The sequence below is a fragment of the Sparus aurata genome, chromosome 23 (genome assembly GCF_900880675.1).
Source record: "Sparus aurata chromosome 23, fSpaAur1.1, whole genome shotgun sequence".
NCBI classification, from domain to species: domain Eukaryota; kingdom Metazoa; phylum Chordata; class Actinopteri; order Spariformes; family Sparidae; genus Sparus; species Sparus aurata.
Window position 1 is genome coordinate 13,647,071 of NC_044209.1, and position 23,199 is coordinate 13,670,269.

Below are 23,199 nucleotides of genomic sequence, written 5' to 3' on the forward strand. Positions count from 1 at the left end.
AGGGGAGGCGTCAGGAAGAGCTGAGGGTTCTGGGTTCAGCACAACTAGCAGACAGCGCTGCACTACGAGGGGGACACAGGAAAAAAAGGAGAAGAACAAGTGTGAAAATCAGAGGAAAGGAAGTAAGAGGGATTCCAAACCTTCCGTACCCTTGGCGATCTTGATGTCCAGAGCCGTGCGGATCAGGGCCATGAGGGTGGAGTTGAAGTGGACCGTGTTGTCATCGGCCACGGGCAGATCCATGCGGAGCAGCCTCTGCGGGAGAGCCAATCAGGGTGAGCGGTGAGATAACTGGGGAAGTTGACCGGTGTGTATGTGGAACCTCCAGGTGAACGGGGGGGGGGGCAGGAAGGGGAAAGGGAGGGGGAGCGGGGAAAGGGAGGGGTTCAGGTAAAGGAGGTCGAAGGAGCTGTGCATAGCATCTGTAGCCGGCCCTGACTGTCTGCCCGCGACAAACCACTCAGATTCAGCTACAGTGTCGAATTAGGCATAGTCGATTCTCAGACAACAAATTCAGATTTTTTAGCTATGTGAAGGAACCTGTGAGTGCAAAGGTGTTAAATCAAGACCTATTTCTCAGATTCATCCCTCTGTGTATAGTATACGTTCACATATTGCATAACCGTTTTCTCTTTTTGTTTTTTGACATCTAAAAGACCTCACAGGTTGGTCAAACTGGCGATCTCGAGCCTCCAATGAAGAAGCGGGAGGACAGGCTGAGCGGCGGCTACCACCATCCACAGCTCCCCCTGGGGGTTTGGAGGTTCACAGTGAAAACAACAGAGACCACACGATCAACCAATAAACCCAAAACAACCAAGGGACCCGTAGAAGTAAAGGGCGACACTTTGGTTTTCATTTATTGGTTAGATCCTGCGCAGGTCTTGTTGGTTTACAATTCAAACAGACAACACGCAGACACACACCAACTCACGGATGACAGAGTGACGTTCGTGTGTGTTTGGTGACAGAAGAAGGCGACATCCCAGACATGCAGCATATCATGCACCCCCCCCCCCCCCCCCCCCCGACATCCTGATTAAATGCCTCTCATCAAAATGTTTTTTTTAATTTTTTTTTATTTATTCCCCCTCCCGAACCCTTCTTGCACATCCCACCCTCATGCGGCATGCAATGCACACGCAATATGCCTCACAGGACAAGCAGCTGCGCAGCCTTACACAGAAAGCATCCTCTGTTGGCGACATTAAAAATGAGTTTTGTGGGGTTGTTTTTTTAAACGTGGCCGTTACCGGACGGAATAAGAAAATTTGTAGGCGATGGGGCTTGGCTGAAATGATAGAGCGCCTTGCTCTATCGCTAATTATCTGATGTCTAATGTGCGAGAAATGGGCGCAGCCTTGGAGGGTTAATAGGTGAGAGAGAGCAGCATTCTGCGGAGGAAAAGGAAGAGGAAAAAGAAAAAAGGAAATGGCCACCGTGGAAGTGTGGTTTCGGTGCTCGTGAATGTCGAGGAAATATGGGGTGAAAAGAAAATGTTTCTTCTGCCCGAAAAATAGACGCGTGCGAGTTGAAAGGCAAAGCTTAGAGAGAAGGAGATGAAAGAGGAATCAAATCAATAGGTCAACAGGTTGTGAGTGGAGCGCGTAAAGAGAGAAGGTGACCAAAAAATAGACAAACGAGAGACAAAGCAATGCAAAGAAAAAAACGAAAAAGGAAATAGAAACATCACCACGCGTAGCTGGCTGTGTCTGTAAGAAAGCGGTCCTGCCTGAAGGCTCTGCTGTCTCTCTTCGGGGACAGAGAAGATCGAAAAGGTAAAAAGCGGTGGAGCTAAGCTGGGTCATTGTTCTGTGGACTGGTTGGAGGGTCATAGGTGAAGGTTTCTCTCATTGGCAAAGGTGCTTTGAGGAAAGCGGGAGGTGGGAGGTAATAGGGCGTAAACACAGAGAGAGTGACCTTCTTAGGGGAGCTCTGCCCAAACCATGAATGTGAAGCATGTCAGGTTGTTTCGGCAGGGGAGGGGGAGGAGGAGGAGGAGGAGGGGGAGGGGGAGGGGGTTCATGGGGCTGTCTTTTAGTTCAGGGAGGAGGCTTTTAGGGGAAAAAAAGCTTGAGGGTAAAACCAAAAGGATGAGGAGAGAAAGAGAGCTTCTGAGGTGAGGTTGGAGTTAAAAAAAAAAAAAAAAAAAAAACTTGATTAATTGAGAAAGAGGCAGAGCTAGAGGTGCAAAAGCCTGGGTCAAATGATATGTTTTAATCCACACAGGGAGCAACTTGTTTGTGTAATCATAAATAATCATCTTCATAACTTACATGTGTTATTTTCAGCAACTTTCAATGACTTTTTTTGCTTTGTTTCACATTATAGACTGCACTCGTATCGAAGCCCCATCCACATGGAACCGTGCATAGCGTAAAATTTGATCCCAGGTCTGCTGCAGAAGGAGGTGGGAGTTGGAGAGAAGCGATGGTTGGCGATGGACTGATCTCCTGTGCCTACAGGCTGTTTGGCCGGCTGCCCCCTGAGGCACACAGTGATCTGCTGATGATGGTTCACGACACCGCCACGTTAATCGCACGAGGTGTCAGCGGGAACACGTGGTAACATAAAGGTCAATTTGTTGTTATCATTCCGCTTATTTCTTTCCGATTCTGATAACAGTTTCTGTGGGATTAATTGCGTCTGTGCTGATTATATGACAGACGGGGGGGGGGCGGGAGTCTGCGCACAGGGTTTGGATGGTGGTGGTGATCGGCCATGCAGAAGGCAGGTGAGGGGGGGTGTATATATGCAGGGAGGGGGAGCAATATGCAGAGATGAAGGTGTGGGGGGGGGGGGCTGGAAACAGAATAGAACTGCATTGACGACAGAACCAAAGGACAAAGAGAAGATTGGACTTGCAGATAGAAAAAGGCTGCTCGGGGGCTCGGAGCTGCTACATGAAGGGTAACGGAAAAAGAACTGCTTGAACCAAAGGCTCTCTGAGGAAAACACATCACTGACACAAGCCCTTCTGCTCTCTCTACCATTGGAAATAGCAGATCATATCCACGTGTTGGTTGATGTGACTTCATTCTGTTGTGTTTTTTGTGTGCATACGTGTGTGTCTGCCCCATCCACAGGACGGAACGAGGAAGAGGACGTAAGTCTGGCGGACCTTCCAAGCCCTGCTGCACACGCATGTTTCTATGTAAGAGAGTGTGCTTAGCAGTGCCTACATGTGTGACGTGTCATTTAATTGATATTTTTAATGGGTTTTTTTGTATTTTTTAGGGATGAGCCAGTACACCATCATTGGTATCTACTCAGCCGACTTAATTACCTGCGTCCGTATCCGTACTCGAAATGGGCTTAGCTTTAAACGCAAGTGGGGGGACTAATTCGAAATAGTACTAGACTAAGTTTACATGCTTTCATGCTTTTAATGCTGTCTCTTTAAGGCCCCACCGCCCGAGTGCACAGTCTGCTCTGATTGGTCACCTCACACACGCCTGAGCCTACAACAGCAGAGTAGCTGCTCTGAATAAATCCTTACGTGCCAAACTAGCTGCGAGGCATTTAGTAATGCAACTGTGCGACTAAAAGGCTGGGACTACCGACGAGGCGTTTGAAGAGCGGTGTTTTCTGTGGGAGAGTCAGCTACCCAGCAAGGATTTCATCACGAGTACGGATACTGACACATTTCACTCTGATGATACTTGAAAAAGTGCAGTATCTTCACTGGATATTCATTTCAGCTGAGTACTTGCTCAACCCTAGTACTTACACTTACTACCATCACTAACATGACATTATTGGTCATAATGTGCATGGATTTTGTGTGCTTGTGGAAGTGAACTTGTGTGTCCAACGTACACGGCGCAAACGAGCTGAGAAGGTCCCTCTTCTCGTCCCCTCCTGTGGATACGCACCCCCGCCCTAACCCCTTCACCCTAGTTGTCTTGCTACCTCCACCCACCAGTCCCACACCATCACACAACGCCACAACACCGACCAGCCCACCCCCACTTTTCAACGAAGAAAGGAAGCAGAAACAGAACCAAAGAAACGACGACGACACTAAAGTTTACACCACGTTGAGCGCTTGGATCCCTGAACCCCGAAAAACCCTCCCGCCCCCCGCCCCACTCGACACCCATAAGGAGGCTTGGGTGAAGATGTGGGGTCCTTTCTGACCTTGTAGGCCACCCGTGCTGGACACCTCTTCCCGAGGCCTAGTGGAGGACACATGTGCCTCAGCATGTCATACATTTCCCTGCAACTGATCCTGCCACTGCATCATCGGCCAGTGCCACCACCCCGTTAACAAAAGCACAAAAAAAAAGGGGAGAGAGAGAGGGAGAAGACGGGAGCAAAAAAAAAAAAAGCAGTCAGAGAGAGAGATTGAGAGGAAGATTGATTAGGGTAGAGGGTTGAAAAGAGAGAATATGAATCAAGGGATTGAAAAGAGAGAAGAGGGGGAGGTAAAAAGTAATAACAAAGTGGGACCAAAACAAAGTAAAAGAACAAAACAACAGAAAGACAAGGTTATTGGGCGGATTCGGAGAGACTGTGGCCATGTGGCTTCTCTATGAGCTGAAGCACTCTCTAACAGTTGTGTCAAAAAAGAGAAGGGAGTACATGACAGAAGGAGGGGAGACAACAGGAGGAAGATTAGGATTGGAATTTGACGATGTTCTTTTGTGTTATCAGAAGACAATTCTGTGCAAGCAGGACATAGGTATGATAATAATAATGTGTGTGTTGGCGTGTGTGTGTATGAGATCTGTGCACGGGGGGGGGGGGGGGGGGACCAGGCAGCGCTTGACAGCAGGCACCAAGCTGCCCCCGCCCGCCCGGCCGAGGAGAGAGGAGAGGGAAGAGGAAGGGGTGTCAATGCAGTTTCTGTCTTTCCCCCAACCCCCAAAAACCAAGAACAATGCAACACTACAGTGGGCGACCGTAGCTTGCTACATTATAGCCATGGCTCCACAGCAAGCAAAACGAAAACGAATATTCAGAAAAGAAAGAAAGAAAAAAAAAAAAAAGATTTGTGTTAAATCGTCTCAATGCGTGTTTTTTTTTTTTTTTTCCCATTTCACTCAGTGCATTTTCACATGCTTCTCTGGGTGTCTGCATTGTCCCGCACATTCTCTCAGCAGTTCAGAATGCAAGTCGATAATGGTGGAAAAGAAGTTGTTAAAAAAAAAAAAAGAAAAGAAAAGAAAAAGAAATAAATACAAAATAAATAAATAAATAAAGCGGCATTCACTCCATTCCTGGATGCTGTGGCTAGCAAAGTGAGAAGATTGAAGGAGATTTCGTTTGAATGGAAGTCAAACCTTGCAGGCCACCCTATGGGGGCATTTCTTGCCTAAGCCGAGAGGCGGGTCGATAACTCGTAATAAACTGTACATGTCCTTATAATGAATGCGCCCGCTGCAAGAAGAATACAGGGGAGTTAAGAAAAACACACGCGTACACACAGGAAAAACAACACACGCACGCACACACATCCAGAAAGAAGAGAGAAACACTGGGAGGAAGAGCACAAGATTTGACAAGTACACAGAAAATACTTTACAATATGTTCACTTGTAAGTAACACACTCTGTAGACACACCTGAATGCACCCCTACACACACACATTCCTCGCTGCGTGGATGTGGTCCTTTGTCATTTCCCTTACAGCCTCCCTCTCTACAGTCCAACCCCTGACTACATGTGTGTAATTAGGGAATTGAGCAGAAAAGCATGTGCTCGGTAAACAGCTTAATGCCTAATAGCTACTTGTGGCGCGCAGACCCCCCTCCCTCCCTCTTAAGTATGTGTTCAATGTTCCTGCTTGTCTTGTTGGCGTCCGTGCCATAGTCGGGCGGCGCCGGGTTAAAAAATAGCCTGCTAGTTTTCAAGATCTGCCGCATGTTGGGAAAACACGTAACAATTTTGTACGTTTTAAAAGTTACGTGTTGATTTCCTGAAGTGCACAAAGCATGGAGTTTACCTGCAATCAACTATCTAAATCTAACTGTTTTTCTTCCTTTACTTCTCTTTTCTTTCCTCACTTTCCCTGCTTCGATCAGTCTGTGTGCAGTCTACAGGACAGCGAAGAGGGCAACACACAGGCACTGGAATACAGATACCATCGAGCGTAGCATGTCTCACCGCAGACATTTAGACTACAGAGTTGGACGGGGTAGGTTTCTCTTTCTTTTTTTCTTTTTTTTTTTTTAGCAGTATGCAGATTCCAGGAGAGTAAAAAAAGGTTTCGGGGAGGGATGGGAGGTATTTTTAGGAATGGTTTTACAGAAAAGAAGGGAGGAAGGGGAGGAGGAAGGGAGGGAGGGGTTGTACGGTTTGAGAGAGATAACCAGATGCCTGATAAGGTTATGCTCAGGTCCGTTACAGCCCCCTTGCAGCTCTCTGGCGAGAAGTTTCTGCTCTAACGGTTCATTTTCTTTTTCTGTCTGTCTGCCTCTACATCATTTTAACACCTTTTGCTCATAAAAACACACAAGTTGGTGCATTGCTCGGGCCTTTCTCTGCGTTGACAATCGAATCAAAACAAGCTATGATGATAATAATAATCAGATTATGAGTTACATTCCTGTAGGTATACAACACAAAGTGTGACACATTTATAAATATGACCTAAGTTACATATGTGCTGAATGTACGTCACTTCATAACTCGCCTTACATCTTGTTTCCACGTTGTCATTAGGTAATCATAAAAGCTGCCATCGTGTCAGTGTATTCAAAGCCTGAGTATTTAGCCTTGTATCGTCAGTAGGCGCGTACTGTGCACCTGAGTGCATGCGTGTTGCCACTCACCAGGCGGCGGGATCATACTCGGCCCATATCCTGACATACTCATCCAGGTGGTGAGGTCCCAGTATGGATGAATCTCTGGTCAGGTACTCGAAGTTGTCCATGATGACGGCCACAAACAGATTCAGCATCTACACACACACACACACAATCAATTCAAAACTAGTTGAATAAAATCATTGGTTTAATGATGATGCTAGTATGGAAGAGCACAGGAGACATCTGAGGGTGCCTGTCCATTGGGTCATTTTGACTATATAGTCTAATTTCTCAAGAACAACATCATATCTATATATAATGCGTTCTATACTGTTACTGGATCGGGACAGGGTGCATCAGGGTGAGGGTGTCGCGCTACTTAGCGTGTACTCGCCAAGAATGAGCAGAAGAAGATGAAGGAGACGAAGTAGAGGTAGGCGAACTGGCTGCCACACTCCGGGTCCGTGTTCCCTGACTGGGGGTCGCACTCTTTACCCCCCAGACACGCGAGCATGATCTCGTGCCACGCCTCGCCCGTTGCACTCCTGAAACCCAACAAGGGTAGAGCGTCAAGTTTCGGATGGTTATCAAAAATACTCGAATGCTAGAAAATACACGTTCGCTGGTAAACACCTGAAGAGGAGCATGAGAGCCTGTATGAAGGTCCTGAAGTTGTTGTGCTCGTTGATGGCGCTGTCTCCGTCCTGCTCGATGGCGATATTCCCAAACAGCTGCGGCATACAAGCACATTGTTAACACTTAAAAAAGCAGACTGTAGCCGTTCGCCAGATACTGGCCTTCTTTGCCACTGAAGCAGAGTTAATACTCTAAAACCTTCCACTGCACACACACACACACACACACACCGCTTCCATAATCATCCTCCTCCTCCCGTTATGCACAAAATCCTTATGACCATTCTCATCATCCTCTTCTCCTTCTCTGCCTCCTCCTCCTCATCACCATTATCCTATAAAGCATATTTAATGCATCCCAAAAGCACTGTAGAGATCTTTCAGGTTGAGGCTCTCACCCACCTGCATCCCAATGATGGCGTAGATGAAGAACAGCATGGCAATGAGGAGGCAGACATAAGGCAGCGCCTGAGGAGAGACACACGAATCGCTCGGTGTTACGTTTGATACGTACGAGCACGCGGTGCGTGGCGTAGGACACTGCACCGAGGCACCATACATACACTACCAGATATGTGTATTTCTGTCGAATCTACAACTACGAACACATGCGACTTCTGCGTGTGTGTTAACGCTGCATGATTAGGCGTAAACCTTGAAGGACTGAACGAAGGTCCACAGCAAGATGCGGATGGTTTCTCCCTGCCTCAGCAGCTTGATGAGACGAGCCGCCCTGAACAGCCTCAGGAAACTTAGGTTGATGAAATTGTTCTACAGTACAGCCACAACATAACCGCAGAGGAAGGGAGACAGGAAGACAAAGAGAAGACGGCGAGAGAGGGGGTGTGGGAAGGATTAAGATTGAAAGTCCGAGATGGGAGAGCAGAGAAAAGCAGGAAAGGACACAAAGGAGGAAAGTGGGGAGGGGAGGGGAGAAGAGGGATTTGGGGTTAGAATAAAGGGAAAGAGTAATTAGTTTTTTAGTGCTAAGTGTGCAAACAATTTTCCTTTAGACAAACAAAACATAAAAAAATAAGACAAAATAAAATGAGAGGAAAAACAGTCAAACTGAGGGAGATTCAAACTCAAATGAAAGAATCGGGAGCCAAACAAGTCAAAGCAAACCAAACTCAGCAAGGCTCCGACAAGCTTTTTCATAACCAGTAAGTTAGACGAAAACCAAACCAAACAACACAGGGGAGAGGAAGTCATCCAAATCTAACTAGTTTCATCCAATTGGGGTTACATAGTAGTAGTAATAGTGGTAGGAGTGGGTGAGTAGTTCAAGTGCAGGGATGTCAGGACATTTCCTTGAAAAGACAACCAAATGCACTAATTCTCTCAAGGCAAAAATATGCAACATTTCAATATGAAGCAAGCCCACAGCATGCAGTGTGCACTTATACGAGGCAGACCGAGGGGGGGGGGAGAAGCTAATGGCAGCTGATGCACCGTCCGAAAGGGATTGGCTGCCAAAAGTCACGCGACATCCTGTGGTGATGTCACAGCCCAATAACAGCCAAGAGGGTGGTTGAAGGACAAACCAAGGTCATTAGGAGAATGTCTATAGGTCTCTTTACTTTCAGGCTCAATCAACGTGATTACTCGCCTCAAAAACTTTGCGTTAAAGTTGAGCCCGGACATTTACTGTAATCCCAGTTGATTTGGAGTCGTACGGCCATTCATTTGCATTTGTTGTATTAGAAATACAAATATAATTTACGTCGACTTGGCGATGCGTAGTTCTTCAACCACACTGCACAGTAAAGAACGAAAGACTGACGTTGAAGTGCAATTGAAGTAAGACTTGAAGTGCTCAAGAGGGACTGACAGCAGGCACATGCAGCTTCTATCCACAATAGTGTGTGTGTGCGTCTGTGCGTTTGTGTGCGTGCGTGCGTGCGTGCGTGCGTGTGTGTGTGTTTATGTGTGTGTGTATGTGCGAAAATAAAGCGTTCCTGCCAAAGACATGCAAGGGGCCGCATGCATCACTTGTTCCTCTCTGCCAGGGGGCAAAGCTTTGGATTCACTCTGCCGTTACTGGAAACACTCTCCCAGTCACTGTCATATGTGTGTGTGTGTGTGTGTGTGTGTGTGTGTGTGTGTGTGTGTGTGTGTGTGTGTGCATATCATGAAAGGCTAATCTCACTCGGTAGATACTGCAGTCTGTTCCAGTTCATACAATCCTGTCCCCTTTTCAAAGTGAGCACTGGTCCTAAAGCATCTACAGTACAGTACGTGTCGGTGTCGTATCTATGACGCATGAGTCGACAGTGACTGGTTGAGAGAGGTTAGTGGACTCCGCAACAAATGCAACATTTCACAAATTTAGGGCTCAGTTGAGGGTTTATTTTGGGGGGGGGGGGGGGGGGGGGGTTGCAGGGGGTCAAGCAAAAAAAACATGCACACTGGAGTTGAAACGGATGCAGTAAAATAAGATCTCCAAAAAATTACAAACCATCTACATGTGGATGTTGCAGACATATGGTTTATAGCGGCAAATTTTTGGATTTTTGGTTGGTTCGGAGAACAACCAGAGAGATTGACCAAGCCAGTTGTCATGGGTGGACACAGAGGATTCATAGTGCATTTTGATTGGATGGAATCGCAGGAAGTAGTAGTTGTTGGGGGGGAAGAAGGGGGGGCGGGACGAAGTAGATTACAGTAGATCATCGTTAAGTTTGTGGCAGATTTAAAGAAAGCATGTGAAAAGATAAAAACAAGAAAGAAATCAACAGTCAATACAGAGACAGGTTAGCACAGCAGCAGGTTTCTGCCTGCAGATCATCATTATTATTATTTTTTCACGTCCATATTGCGGGGATACCAAGGATCAAGACGGCAAAAAAAATGTGTAGATTCTAAATGACTAAACATGTCAACATTAAGACCAATCGGTCAGCAATATATTTACCAGAATCTGGGCTTGGATCCTCGGTATCCCGTCCTTACTCAGACAGAACTGGTAGGCAAAGTATGGAGCTCACAGCATTTGATAATGGCTGTGCAGCACTCGAAATATAGTCTAACAAATACAAATTTGGCGTTCTTTGGTGCACATTTTCAACCTGCTTTGGAATCAAAGCTATCAAAGAGACTGAGACATCTCTTAAATAAACTTTATGTATTTAATTCCTACCAGGTCTACCTGTACATCTGCAGGAGATCAACACTTGAGACTATTAAAGCGTGTTCATACGGAACATGAGGAACATTTTCACCTCGCGTTATTCTCGCTGGTTATTGGCTCTGAACTGTGGAGGACTGAAACTGCCCAAATCAGAAATAACTAAATATATAAATGACTCAATAAGTAAATATGTTGAGCCAATTATTTATTTATTTATTTATTTATTTATTTGGCAGTTTCAGTCCTCCATCAATACAGCCTGGGGACAAGCATGAATAATTTTGCTCCAGTCGAAATACTGCTTAAGTGTGACGTGACCTCTTGCATCCTCACATTGAAGGTGTATGAAAATCACGCTGCATCTAAAGTCTCCTCATGTTCTGTCTGAACGCACTTTTAGAGTCATTTCTGAACACATTTTCATTTTTTATTATTTTCTTTTTTTTAATGCCACTCTCACCAGATATAAGCACTAACAGACCTGCACACATATCAACACTTTCTTGGCTGTATGTTACCTCATTCTGATAAATAAAGCCATTGTTTTTTTGAGTGGTGGTCAGTGTCAGTTTGCTTTCAGGTGATAATGATAATGATAAAGTGACCTCAGGCAGCCGTAATGGACATCTACATGGCTTGAAAAGCCCAGTTCTAACACAATAACCCTTAGTTTCAAGTGACTGTACACTTGTGAAAACATAATTATGAATACTACATTCCATTTCTGCCCCAAAAACCTTCACACCTTTAAGTGATGATGGGTGTACCTACATTACATACTCATTAAATTCATACCAAGCCAGATGACATGGTCATATAATGTGCAAATGTCATATTTTTGTCTTTTAGAGCTAACCAAACTGTGAGAACGCTCGCTTTCAGTTACACTGCTAAAGGAAGCTTTCATATATTTATTTTCTACTCCTGGTCTAGTTGTTTAAACTGCTTGTGCACAGCCAGGTGTCCAAAGGACCTTCAAGACTTCAGCTGTAGTGTTTAACAGATGTGCGATGCAACGCTCTGCAAAGCCCTCTATTGGCCTACTGAGATGCAATCTGATAATCTGACTGGCTGCTTGGGGTTTGCTCGCAGAAGGCTGTGCACTGGCTGACTGCAGAGCATCAGCATGCTTCCTGCCTCGCTGTCCCGCTGTGGCTCAGCGCTGGCGAGCTGGAGTCTGGTTCTCTCTCCTCGTCCCACCAACTGGGACAATTATATAAGACTTTCAAGAGATGTTCATGCACGACTGAGCAATGCGAGACTGAGCGGTGGCCTCAAACTCATGCTCCCCCCTAACTCCTCGTCTTGTCTACTGTATGGTTTTCAGACAGTGTGACAGATGTACAAGCCCATAGGCACATGGTGAGGTTCACCTAGCAAACAGTCACACAAACAAACACTTAAACACTGCTCATACAACGTCATTTCTATCTGTTTAACAGCCTATCAAACTTGGCACAGATCCCGCTACTTACCCCGAGCTCGGTGACCAGGATGTCAGTGATGCTGCCCAGAACTGTCACACAGTCAAAAATATTCCAGGCATCTTTGAAATAATTCTGTGAGCAAGAGAAGGGAGGAAAGAGAACAGAGATGGAGCACGGAGAGGACAGAGGGAGGACGAAGTGGAGATAGGGAAGAGGATGATGAGACGGTACGATGCGGAGGGAACACGGATGGAAAAAGGGGGAAAGAAATGTCGGCGATAGACCGAAAACGTTTGCATTGACGCGCCACATCAAAACAGCGAGATGAGGGGGTTGGATTGAAGTGACATTAAAATGTAGAAAAAAAAAAAAGGAGAGGAACACAAAGCAAAGGCGGAGAGAGAATAAAAGTCAGACAGAAAGAGAAAGGGAAGAAGAAAGTGAAAAAAAAGACATGTCAGTGTTGAACAGGAGCGGGGAAGGAATTAGATGAGACAAATGGACCATCGGTGACGGCACATTGGATGGATGCCAGCGGACAAGCCGGGGACAGCTTGTACCGCATCAGAACACTACGCCAGCCATCAAACATCACATACTATACATTACCGGACGCCATAAACCCGAACCAACCCAGAGCCCTGACAGATTCTCATAAAGGGGACGTCGCATCCCTCTCCTGTATGTAATCAATTATCTCCGCGGATAGCGTACCCACAGACGTACACAGAATTACAGATATTTGAATTTTGCGGAAAGACTCAAAGAGAGGCAGGGAGAGGTGGAGGTCTGCTTCTGTTGCTCTCCTACATATCCCCTGCAGCTAAACTGTGCATTAGACAAGTGGGGAGAGCAAGGGCGGTGGCTATTAAAATAAACCACCTTGACAAACACACACACACACACACACACACACACACAGACGTCTCTGAGGCCCAGTCATTTTTTTTTCTTTTTTTTTTTTTTTTTATGATTGTGCAAGTTTCAAATCCTATCCTGCCTAATCTCCACCTCCTCTGTAATCTTTGCCTCTCGCGCTGCGCCGCCTATCTGTCATTCACTTCTGCTCCGCTCTTCTAATTACTGTATTACCGACCCCGCTCTGTCCTATATCTCCTCCCAACATTCATCCTCGAATTATCTCATGTATCCATTTTATTCCTTGTCTGCCTCCCTCCCTCCCTCTCGCCCTTCCTCTGCGGGCTCTGATGACTGCACACTTTACTGCCGACTTCTGGAAGTTTCCTGTGTCTTGCATCTTCTTAAGAAAAAAAAAAAAAAAAAAACCTATAACAGCTCATTATTCCCCTCCACAGTTTCTTTTCAATAATATAGGCAGTAATGCAAGACAGGCACTGTGTCCCGGAGTAACAAAACAGTGGATGGGGCTGCGGAAAAGACAAACCCTCGCCACAGCATGAAACAGAGCAACATTTTATTTAGAAAAGTCATTGTTTACTGCGTCTTAGTCTCGTTTGGCGCTCCAGGCATGAAGGCGCATTGAGTCTCCCCCGAAAAGCGCTGTTGTGATTGCAGAAAAACGCAACAGCCTCTCCCGGGCTGTGGGGTGAGGTGGATTTCAGTGGATCTACTGTGAATTCAAGTTGTCGCTTGATCACTTGTCGTTGGCGAGCACACATTGCTGGGTTTCAAGCGTCTTTCAGGCGCTTTTTGTCTCGTTAGGTTTTGCGTGAATCCCAGGCTTTGACTCTGCGTTTTGCCTCTAACCCCTTTCTCTTCTCCTGGCGTGAGTGACTGTTTTGTTTTGTCGCCAAAAGCGTCTTAGAGGAGCATCTATTGGGCGAAAATGACCCTGGCAACATTGGACCAGCTTCAGATTGAGCTATTATTCTGATATCAATGAAATGTTAGGGTCCATGTCAGTGCAGATACTGTTATACAACCCGCCTGCTCACAATTATCAGTCTACATGGACACAGTGGCACGATGTAATAATAACACATTTTCAGCACTTTATTCAAAGACACGGTAGAGCACGTCACACACACACACACTCACCAGTGCTCCAAAGGCGATGATCTTGAGTACACACTCCATGGAGAAGAGGGAGGTAAACACTATGTTCAGGTTGGCTAACACATCTTCATAGGTATCAGTAGCTCCGTCATACTATAAACAATCGCGCACACACGCACAGGCAGCGCACACATTCATACCAACAGAAGCAGTGTACAAACACCAGACAGTGGATTGCCATACACACAAATGAGCGTGCATTGATGTGAACACACACACACACACACACACACACGCACACACACACACACACACACAGACACACAGAGCCAGGGACAGAAAGGAGGTGCGTATGAAGACACATTAAAGGACAGACAACTCACCCAACGGAGAGTCAGACATGTTCGTTAAAAATGTGTTTAGAGACAAAAATACAAAGAGAGAGAGAGACGTTAGCTTCAGCAGTCAGTGGTTAACATGGTTCTGTTCGGTCCGATGTGTGTTTATGTTAGAACATGCACTTCTGTTTCGATGGCTGCAGCGTGTAGACTCTTTACCTTCATCATCAGCACAACCGTGTTGAGCGCGATCATCGCCATGATGGTATACTCAAACGGCGGCGACACCACGAACTCCCACATTCGGTATTGGAAGCTCAGCTTGTTCTGAGGCATGTGTCGTGTCAGGGGCCTGGCGTTGATGGCAAAGTCTATACAGGCTCTCTGCAGGACAGACACACACATTTGTATCTCATCTGCTCTGCTCTCCCCTCCTTCCCTCTCTCTAATCCTCCCTCTTTCCTGTTTTTCTGGTCAATCCCCACTCACCTCGTTCTTTTCCAAACTGTAGTCCTCCATCATCTTGTCTCCTTGTTCCTGGAAGGTGATGATGATGAGAGCCACGAAGATGTTGACGAAGAAGAAGGGGAAGACCACGAAGTACACCACGTAAAAGATGGACATCTCCATCCGGTACCCCGGGCTCGGGCCCTGGTTCTCATAAGTCGCATCCACTGAATGCTTCAGCACCCTGCAGAGGCAGAGGAGTGGATGGTTATAAGTTGGAAAAGAAAGCACGCGCGTTGAATGTGACCGCGCATGTTCAGGTATACTCACTGCGGCCACCCCTCTCCGGTAGACACAGTGAAGAGGGTGAGTAGGGCCCAAGCCACGTTGTCGTAGTGGAAATCGTACTTCTTCCACTCCCGCTTCTGCGCCTTCACTTCGTTATCACGTTCATACACCAGATACTCGCCCCTGAGGTCAGATACATCACATCATCAGCACAACACGCATAAACTGTTGCCCTCGAATGGAGTCGTGTTCAAGAAGACATCTGTGTTGATGCTTTCAGAAATGTTTTTTTCAGAAATAACTTGTTAAACTGTTAGCCTTGGTGGTTTGCATTGGGGCTGTCACAATATCACATTTTCACTGGACCGTTATCTTGGCCAAAAGAATTCACGATGACAACATAATCGCTATATGTACAGAGACGTTGATGAAAAAAAATTTTATGAATCAAATGAATCTTCAACTTTGTTCATTGTCATCATAATTATCAAACTAAGACCGGGTCATTTAAGACTGGGCGTTCAGGAGAGGGTGACCAGAACACTTCCAGCGTTCTGGGTGCACTGCACATAGTTGGGCTACAATCCTGACCTGCAATCGCGCTCAAATTCTTTGGACTCGTCGGTGCAGAAAAAGAAGCGGCCCTTGAAGAGCTGCACAGCCACCACGGCGAAGATGAACATGAAGAGTAAGTAGACGATGAGGATGTTGAGCACATTCTTCAGAGAGTTCACCACGCAGTCAAACACAGCCTGAGGACCCAGAAAAGAGAAGGGTTAATGTAAGAAAGCAATACCCTGGGGTCGAAATTAAGCGCTTGTTTTGGTCTTGAACGTGGCGTCAGGTGCGATTGCTGCTGTCTGGTAGCGGGTGAAACAATGTGAAGACGTCTGGGATAGATTTCAATGTTGTTTTCGGGGCCAAACCTTTATTTAGATGCCATGTCTCCCATGCTTCTAGAAAAGGTAACTGTAACCTGAGGTCACACATTTTCTACACAAACGTACCTTGAGTTTGGGAAGACGTTTGATCGTCTTCAGGGGTCGTAACACCCTCAGCACCCTCAGGGACTTGATAGTGCTGATGTCTTTTCCCTTGCTGCTCCCCCTGCACGTTCACGTTCAGCCACACCGACACACGGCAACAGACACGCACGCAAATACACACACACACACACACACACACACATGCATCCAAATAGATAGAGTCAGTAGGTTCAGGTGGATACAACAGGTTCAGTTTCTCTGGATTCCAAAATGGCAGTGATCAGCCATTCCTTGATGGGAGTTGTGTCCGAGTTAACTCAAAATGAGTAACTGCGTCTGGGTTAAAAACACATAGCAACACATGCAGCATTGCTATTTATTACGCTTTAGCCTTAGGGTCTAAGTGTGAGGTTAGCATTGTAGCTACATGCTAGAGTTAGGTGCTATTGGTCATCTACAGGACATGCTACGGGAACGACTGCCGTCGTTCCTGTCTGGTCGCTGTGTGGTGGCTACGCTCGCTTCGTACTTTGCAATGTATTTCAATGCTTTACAAAGACGGCTAAAGCCTCGACTTGCACATGCCCAGCTAATGGTGAAATATTTTCATGCTGCATTGAAACCTTGCTTTCCATGCTGCAATATTTCCCCCTGTAAGCAGCAGTTTGAGTGATGGAGAACTCTAATCTACACAGAGGCATTTGCAGAGAGAGTTTAGTCGTGGTCTCAGCGAGACAATAAACAACCCCGTATTTTTCTCTCAGCAGCTGACTGTAGGAAGCCTTGTTCGGTTGGTCACGTACAGTAAAGTGCTCTTCCGTTAACACAGTGCTCGACACTTTTATGATTTCTCCGACTCCGTGAAAAAAACACAACTCACAATTTGGTCGTGTCACAATGTGCGTAAGAGCAGTAGAAAAAAACAGAAACAGCCAAACTCTCTCTTCTGATGACTCAACCGGTGAAATCTCTATCAACTCTAAACTACGATTAGGATAAGCTGGTTTTCACAGCATTGTTCGAACAGCATGGAATCTTGTCTTGTAGGCCGTCACGGCAAAAGACAAAGATGTATTCTAGCGAGCATTTCCTGATTGAAATGCCCAGCCAAACCTCGCTTCTTTGGTCCTGTCGCTGTGATTAGAAAACTACAAGCGAGCCTATGAACCAAACTACAGCAAATATCTAATGAGATTCTATATATACCCGTACAGGAGTTATGTGATGCTTAAAGGGCAAAGTGTTTGGTTAAATAATGGTTAATTTCTCAATATCACTGGAAACTTTCTGGTAGTTTAACTCCCTTTCCTGATTCCTCTAAATTTCTCGGTCAAAGGTCGCTGACAGTGATCCTGAGGGGAGATAGCATCTGTATGCACATCTGCCTTTGTCTTACAGCTGTTATACCAGATGGCAGACGGCTGGTGGTTGTGTGCGGGTAGAGATGGTGAGCACATGTGTGCATTTGGTGTGTTCTGTATGCGTATGTGTGTGTGTGTGTGTGTGAACAACTTCTAGGTTCTACAGCATTGTTTTTTTCTTCTTTTCAGTGCGTAAAATTGTGTCTCCGTGTGTTTGCTTAGTCACGTTTTCATTCTGTCTTTGGCGGACATTTTCTGTAATCAACTTGTAATTAGCAAAAAATGTCTGGTTGGGCCGAACACCTGAAGTTGAGGTTTAGTCATGTCTTTCATACAGAGCTGTTCCATGGTGAACAATGGCAAGAGAGGGGAAGAATAAGACAAGTACAGAACTCCAACTGTGGTGACGGATGGATGGATGGATGGATGATGAGGAAAGACATGTGTGATCAGAAGAACAGGCGCTGAGAGTGCAGAGGGGGAGAAATATGAGGAGGAAAAAGAGAGAGAACTTTACCCGCCGCCGCTGTTGGTGGTCCGAACGGAGAAATGAGAGAGGGATGAGAGACAGCGAGACAAAGCGGAAGACAGAGAAAGAGAGAGAGAGACAAAAAAAGACAAAGGGTGGGAGAAAGACACCGAATGGGACACAGAGAGAGAAGAGGAGTTTTTTTTTTCACAAGGGGAGAACATCCATATGAGAGACAGAGAGAGAGAGAGAGAGAGAAAGAGAGAGCACAAGGCCTGCTTTTTATTAAATCAACCCTCCCGCCCGTAAACTACTGTTTTCCAAGGCTAACACACATGCACATAAAGGCACGTACACGTATCTTTTAGACAAAAAATGTGACTAGAACACAGTATTTAACTACTGCCTGCATCGCTGTCCCACGGCAAGTTATTCTGTGAGGTCAGCTTGCACATAAACACATAACTCCTGCTAGGACACTCATTGCATGGTGGAATAACAAATCTCAAAAGGTACATCTCTGAGCCAACCAAACTCTGCTCAGACATCCTGCAGGTGTCTCTATGACAGGGGCCTGTCTGGACACGGAGCTCAATTCCGGCTGCAGGAATGTGCAGGTCTCAGGCCAGACTAATTGGATTAAAGGAGCGATAAACATCTCCAATGATGCTGCTGAGCCTTTCTGGAGTGCTTTGATTTCCACCAATTGAATCAAGGCACTATCTAGATGTGTGCGAGTCTGTTCTGACTGGTTCGGATCTCCCCATCAGCCATTAGATGATGTTAACCCCCAATCGTAGTTAAATCTGACTTCAACTGGCATCGCTGATTGCTTTTGCGAGTTTCGTCTATATGGTAACATGCTGTATAAACCAGAACCGGCTCAGGTTTGCCACTCTGGTGCATCATAACTTTGAACATTCATATGAAAATCACTTTGAATATGTTAAGCAGCTGTGTTGTTTTTGTAAAGCTCTTTGATATATTTAAATTTGTCTGCTATGACGTGACTGTGTTAGGCACTTTTAACATGTACCCATCTGTTCATTAGTCTGTAGGAGGTATAGACTTAGTCAGAGAGAGAGAGGACACACAGACACATATAAATATGTGACAAGGAGAGTTAAGAGGACACAGCGTTAAGGACAGAGGCACATAGACACACACACACACATACACAAACAGAAACACAGACAGGTTCGCATGTACCACATCAGTTACAAGTAGGAGGAAGAGTGTTAGCGGAAAAAACACACACATAAAAACGTAGAGAAAGGACCGGAGCAGGAGCCGGTCTTATAGATGGGGCACCACCACTAGAACCCTGGAGCACCTGCCAGAGTTCATCTTTTCTTTTATAGGAAAAGCAATTTCTCATCCTTAAGCTGGTCTGCAATCCATAACACTACTATGCTCCTGTGCAAACTACCGGTTACGCTTTGTTCTTCATTTTTGCCCGATGGAGCGTTTGGACATGATATCAGAGGACCGCAAAAACATACATGACTGAAATACAGAAAATATCATAGATGGTAAGCCAGTATCTTATTAAATGGTTAATAGTTGCATCAGATGCCAGTAAAGGGGCAGTGTGTAGTTTTGGAGAGGAAATGCAAACTTAATATTTACAATATTAATGAGCTATTGACACAATCTCAGACACATGTATCTTTTCCATCACTGAATATACAAGCTGTTCTCAGTGGACAATAAGGTCCCTAGGTGGCAGGGTCCGCCACACGTAAACAAAGTGAAACAGTAGTACAGTTTGTTTATTCAGTTTATTCAGGCATGAAAACAAAAGAGGGTTTGTTTATGTAGTTTGTTTAGGCATGAAAAATTCAAAACTTTCCCTTCTGATTAGAACTTCTTCTCCAAAACTACATAGTGCACCTTTAATGTTGACAAGTTGTGCTAAGCTCATACTGTTTACTCATACTCATAGTGCATTCATAAGAAAAACAACATCCAATGGCCAGAATGTCTTCATGTATATCGCCCAGATCTACTTATTTAACCCCCAACCTTTCCCACGCAGATGTAACCCACACACAAGACGACAAGAACTAAATATTTACGAGACGTGTATTTCCAGACTTGGTTGTTTCCTGAAAATACAGATTGGTATTTTAGAGTCATGAAACAGTATCGTGCACAGCCTTTCATTTCTGCAGCTGAGGATACAGCATTGCCATTAAAATGATTAAGGTAAATGTTAATTTACTTGTCATTTTACAACGCCACGGTTGTAAAATGGAACTGAGTTTAGTCCTTTTATGCTACACAGCAGAAAAAAAAGAGAACTATTTCTTATTTCGTTATTGTGCTGTATGTCCTGGAACTACAGCAAAACTCTCATTACACTTAGCATGACTGCAGTCCCAAAGGCCTGCTTCTCTTCATAGTCTCCCCAACCATGCAAAAGCATGACAGCAAATCCCAAAAGTTAAAATTCATGCTTTGTACCCAGCATAGTGCTCATAAACTTACCCCTGACTTTACCCAGTTATACTGTATTGTATCCTCACAGTCATGCAGATCAAGTAGGGTTTAAAGTACCTGCGTTGCCGTGGAGAAGGGCGTGGAGATTTTTTGGGAGCCAGCACAGCACGGCCTGGTCTGGCTTTGCATGGGCTGTTAACTATAGAACGCCCTGGGCACTAAAGGGTTACAGGTGCAAAGGGTGGGCCTCACCTCTCACAGTGGGAAGAGGAGGTGGATAGGAAGGGAATGCTGGGATACTATTTTTTTTACATGTTGGGGCATAGCGGGTTGGTGAAGGGGCTTAAAAATGGCGGGACTGTTCGGGGCGATGTTGAATGAGAGGCAGAGGAAATGGCCAACTTAGATGATTGGCCATTTATAAGCACAGGTAGGAATAAGTTTGAGAAAATGTAAGAGAAAATGTGTAAGAGAGAATGAGCTGAAGAGAGAGGGAGAGAAAGAAGAGGTAGAGAGGGCTCGATTCGAGCTACGGGTGATTTAAGCAGAACGGGGGATGCTGTACTCCAAGGTGCCAGTGAGGCAGTAGACAGAAAGGAGAGGAGGAGGAGGAGGAACGTGGGGAAGAGAGGAGAGGAAAGCAGGGAGGCAGGAGGGAGACTTACGTGAAGGCGAAGGCCACCAGAGCACCACTAACCACTATAAAGTCAAGGATGTTCCACAAGTCCCGGAAATAAGAGCCCTGGTGCAAGACCAACCCCAGATCCACCATCTGCAGGAGGAAAGAGGAGAGGATGATGTGGTGGAAAAGAGACGGCAATGAAAATGGTCAAGTCCTCATTTGGGCTGGGTTTCTCAACACTTCTGGAGGAAGTTGTTGATTCTTGCCTTACCTTTATCAGCATCTCAAATGTGAACACTCCTGTGAACACATAGTCGAAATAGCGCAGAACCTGCAGGGAAAGAGAGAGGAAACGATCTGCTTCTGCATCCAGCCAGTGCAAACAGTGACAAGATGTGTGTGTACAGTGTCGACCAAAGAATCTACATCATGGTGCGATTTATTTTTGGATTTTATCTCAATATTATATTCAAATGATAGTTCAGTATTCTTATATTATATAATTGCTCATTTAGTATATTAAGCAGTTCATTTTACAATTAAAAACTGAAAAAAACATTATATTAAATATCTAAGTACACATGGCTGAGGCTGTATGGAGGACCGAAACTGCCCAAATCAAATACAAATAAAGAAATAAATGAATAGATCAATATATATTTATATGCCATTAAAGGTGCAATAAGTAGGAAGTTTGACATTTTGTCAAAGAAATCTATGAAGTCAGGATGCTAGTGGTGTAAACACCAATACTCCGCCTGGTGCTCCGAGCTCCCAACTCAGCAAATAGGGTCGCTAGCTGCACTGCTTATTGAGCTAACTAGCTAATAACAGCGACAGTTATCAGCAATAAGGCCTTTCTCTGGTGATGTCTGCGGTACAAATTTTTATGAGGATGGCCAATTCTTACGTATTGCACCTGAAATGCACAAAAAAATTATGAAATAATATTAACATAATTTGATACTCCTGTTTTAGTTTGCCCATGCATGTATTTACCTTTGTATTAATTCTGCAATGTATTTGCTTTGACACTTTATTTATTAATGTATTCTGTTTTGAATTAATTCATCTATTTTTCTATTTAGTATTATTTTCCCTTCGCATGAACCTTCTATTTATATCCCTAAAACCAACCAGTTCTGTATTTTCTGTTAACATTTCCTGAGACATCTCTGCTTTTCTACTTCTTTCATGGGGTCAGCTTTTCATCTATTAGATGACTGACATCAGAGTTCATGGATTCAAGCCTTCCTCCCACACCAGTGTCACTCTGCCATTGATGATGTCAGCTATTCCTTTAAATAGTCCACCAACGAATGGTGAGGTAAAAATCAACAGGCATGTTAAATAAAAATCAAAAAGGCATTGTAATATCATGTTTACATAGAATATTTCATGCGACAAATGAATGCATGTCGAAGTTCTTACATTGTTGCGAGGGGATTCGGGCCAGACAGGGTCTTCGGCGGCCAGGGCAATACTGCTCATGGCGATGACCAGCAGGATGCACATCTCGAAATAACGTAGAGTGCAGATGTAGTGACACGCCCGCCGAAACCTAGGAGCAAACAAAGAATTTTTACCCCCGCATCATACAGTGTAGGCAAGTGTGTGCGCATGCATGTGTAACCGTCCCACTCACGGGTTGGTGGTGGACAGGATGAACATGGAGCTGAAGGGAGGCATGGGCCTGGGTCCTCCTTCGCCTCCCTTCTCATCATCATCATCGTCCTTATCCTCCTTAGCTGGCAGAGGCTCCGTGTTGGCATTCTTATTGACTGGAGAGAGGAAGATGGGGAGAAATTAAAGTTTGCTATTGAAGAAAGCAGATAACAGAAGCAGGACATCATATAGTCATTCTTTCCTTACCCTGCAGTATGGCATTAGTGGATGGAAAAATTGGCATGTCTACAGCTGTGTAGTCAGGGTGGGGCAGCCTGATGACACTGTTGGCACGGTGATGTGCGATGCTCCCATAGCTATCTAATGTGACCAAACTACCGTGAGTGCCGCTGTTAGCTAGATGCAGGGCCGATCCGTAGGCAGGGGCCGCAGTGTGGTTGGCAACTGGATTAGGGTGGACCTCGCTGGTAGAGCCAGAGACCAGTTTAGTATTCATGAGGTTGTCCATGTCCTCACTGTACTGGCTGTCCTGCCTGGAGAGGGTCTTCTGGATGGGTCGTGTGGTAGAGAGGTTGGGGACACTGCAATCCCTAGAGAGATGGAGTCAGAACAAGTGATTGGTTATAGGAAAAAGAATGTTGCAATGGTTGATATTTTTGGGATCAGAGGACATCAACAGACAGATATATGTCTGGATCA

At 45.3% G+C, this 23,199-nt stretch overlaps 1 protein-coding gene across 33 annotated transcripts in view; it reads right to left on the reverse strand.

The window, feature by feature from the left end:
* LOC115575189 (voltage-dependent P/Q-type calcium channel subunit alpha-1A-like) overlaps positions 1 to 23,199 on the reverse strand; it is an 87,347-nt gene that overhangs the window by 18,230 nt on the left and 45,918 nt on the right. For 10 of the 33 annotated variants that reach the window (XM_030407051.1, XM_030407035.1, XM_030407048.1 and 7 more), the window contains 21 exons: positions 22,747 to 23,090; positions 22,520 to 22,655; positions 22,306 to 22,435; positions 21,146 to 21,205; positions 20,918 to 21,024; positions 17,859 to 17,867; positions 16,002 to 16,101; positions 15,586 to 15,746; positions 15,037 to 15,177; positions 14,749 to 14,950; positions 14,479 to 14,643; positions 13,964 to 14,074; positions 11,993 to 12,076; positions 9,846 to 9,848; positions 8,042 to 8,158; positions 7,790 to 7,855; positions 7,386 to 7,483; positions 7,147 to 7,297; positions 6,777 to 6,904; positions 5,286 to 5,382; positions 141 to 255 (listed from right to left, as the gene is read on the reverse strand). In XM_030407051.1, coding sequence (XP_030262911.1) covers positions 141 to 255; positions 5,286 to 5,382; positions 6,777 to 6,904; positions 7,147 to 7,297; positions 7,386 to 7,483; positions 7,790 to 7,855; positions 8,042 to 8,158; positions 9,846 to 9,848; positions 11,993 to 12,076; positions 13,964 to 14,074; positions 14,479 to 14,643; positions 14,749 to 14,950; positions 15,037 to 15,177; positions 15,586 to 15,746; positions 16,002 to 16,101; positions 17,859 to 17,867; positions 20,918 to 21,024; positions 21,146 to 21,205; positions 22,306 to 22,435; positions 22,520 to 22,655; positions 22,747 to 23,090 — 2,525 coding nt within the window. Of the gene's footprint in view, positions 1 to 140; positions 256 to 4,140; positions 4,238 to 5,285; positions 5,383 to 6,776; positions 6,905 to 7,146; positions 7,298 to 7,385; positions 7,484 to 7,789; positions 7,856 to 8,041; positions 8,159 to 9,845; positions 9,849 to 11,992; positions 12,077 to 13,963; positions 14,075 to 14,478; positions 14,644 to 14,748; positions 14,951 to 15,036; positions 15,178 to 15,585; positions 15,747 to 16,001; positions 16,102 to 17,858; positions 17,868 to 20,917; positions 21,025 to 21,145; positions 21,206 to 22,305; positions 22,436 to 22,519; positions 22,656 to 22,746; positions 23,091 to 23,199 lie in introns of all 33 variants that reach the window. The other 23 variants (XM_030407049.1, XM_030407058.1, XM_030407046.1 and 20 more) reach the window with 9 other exon arrangements.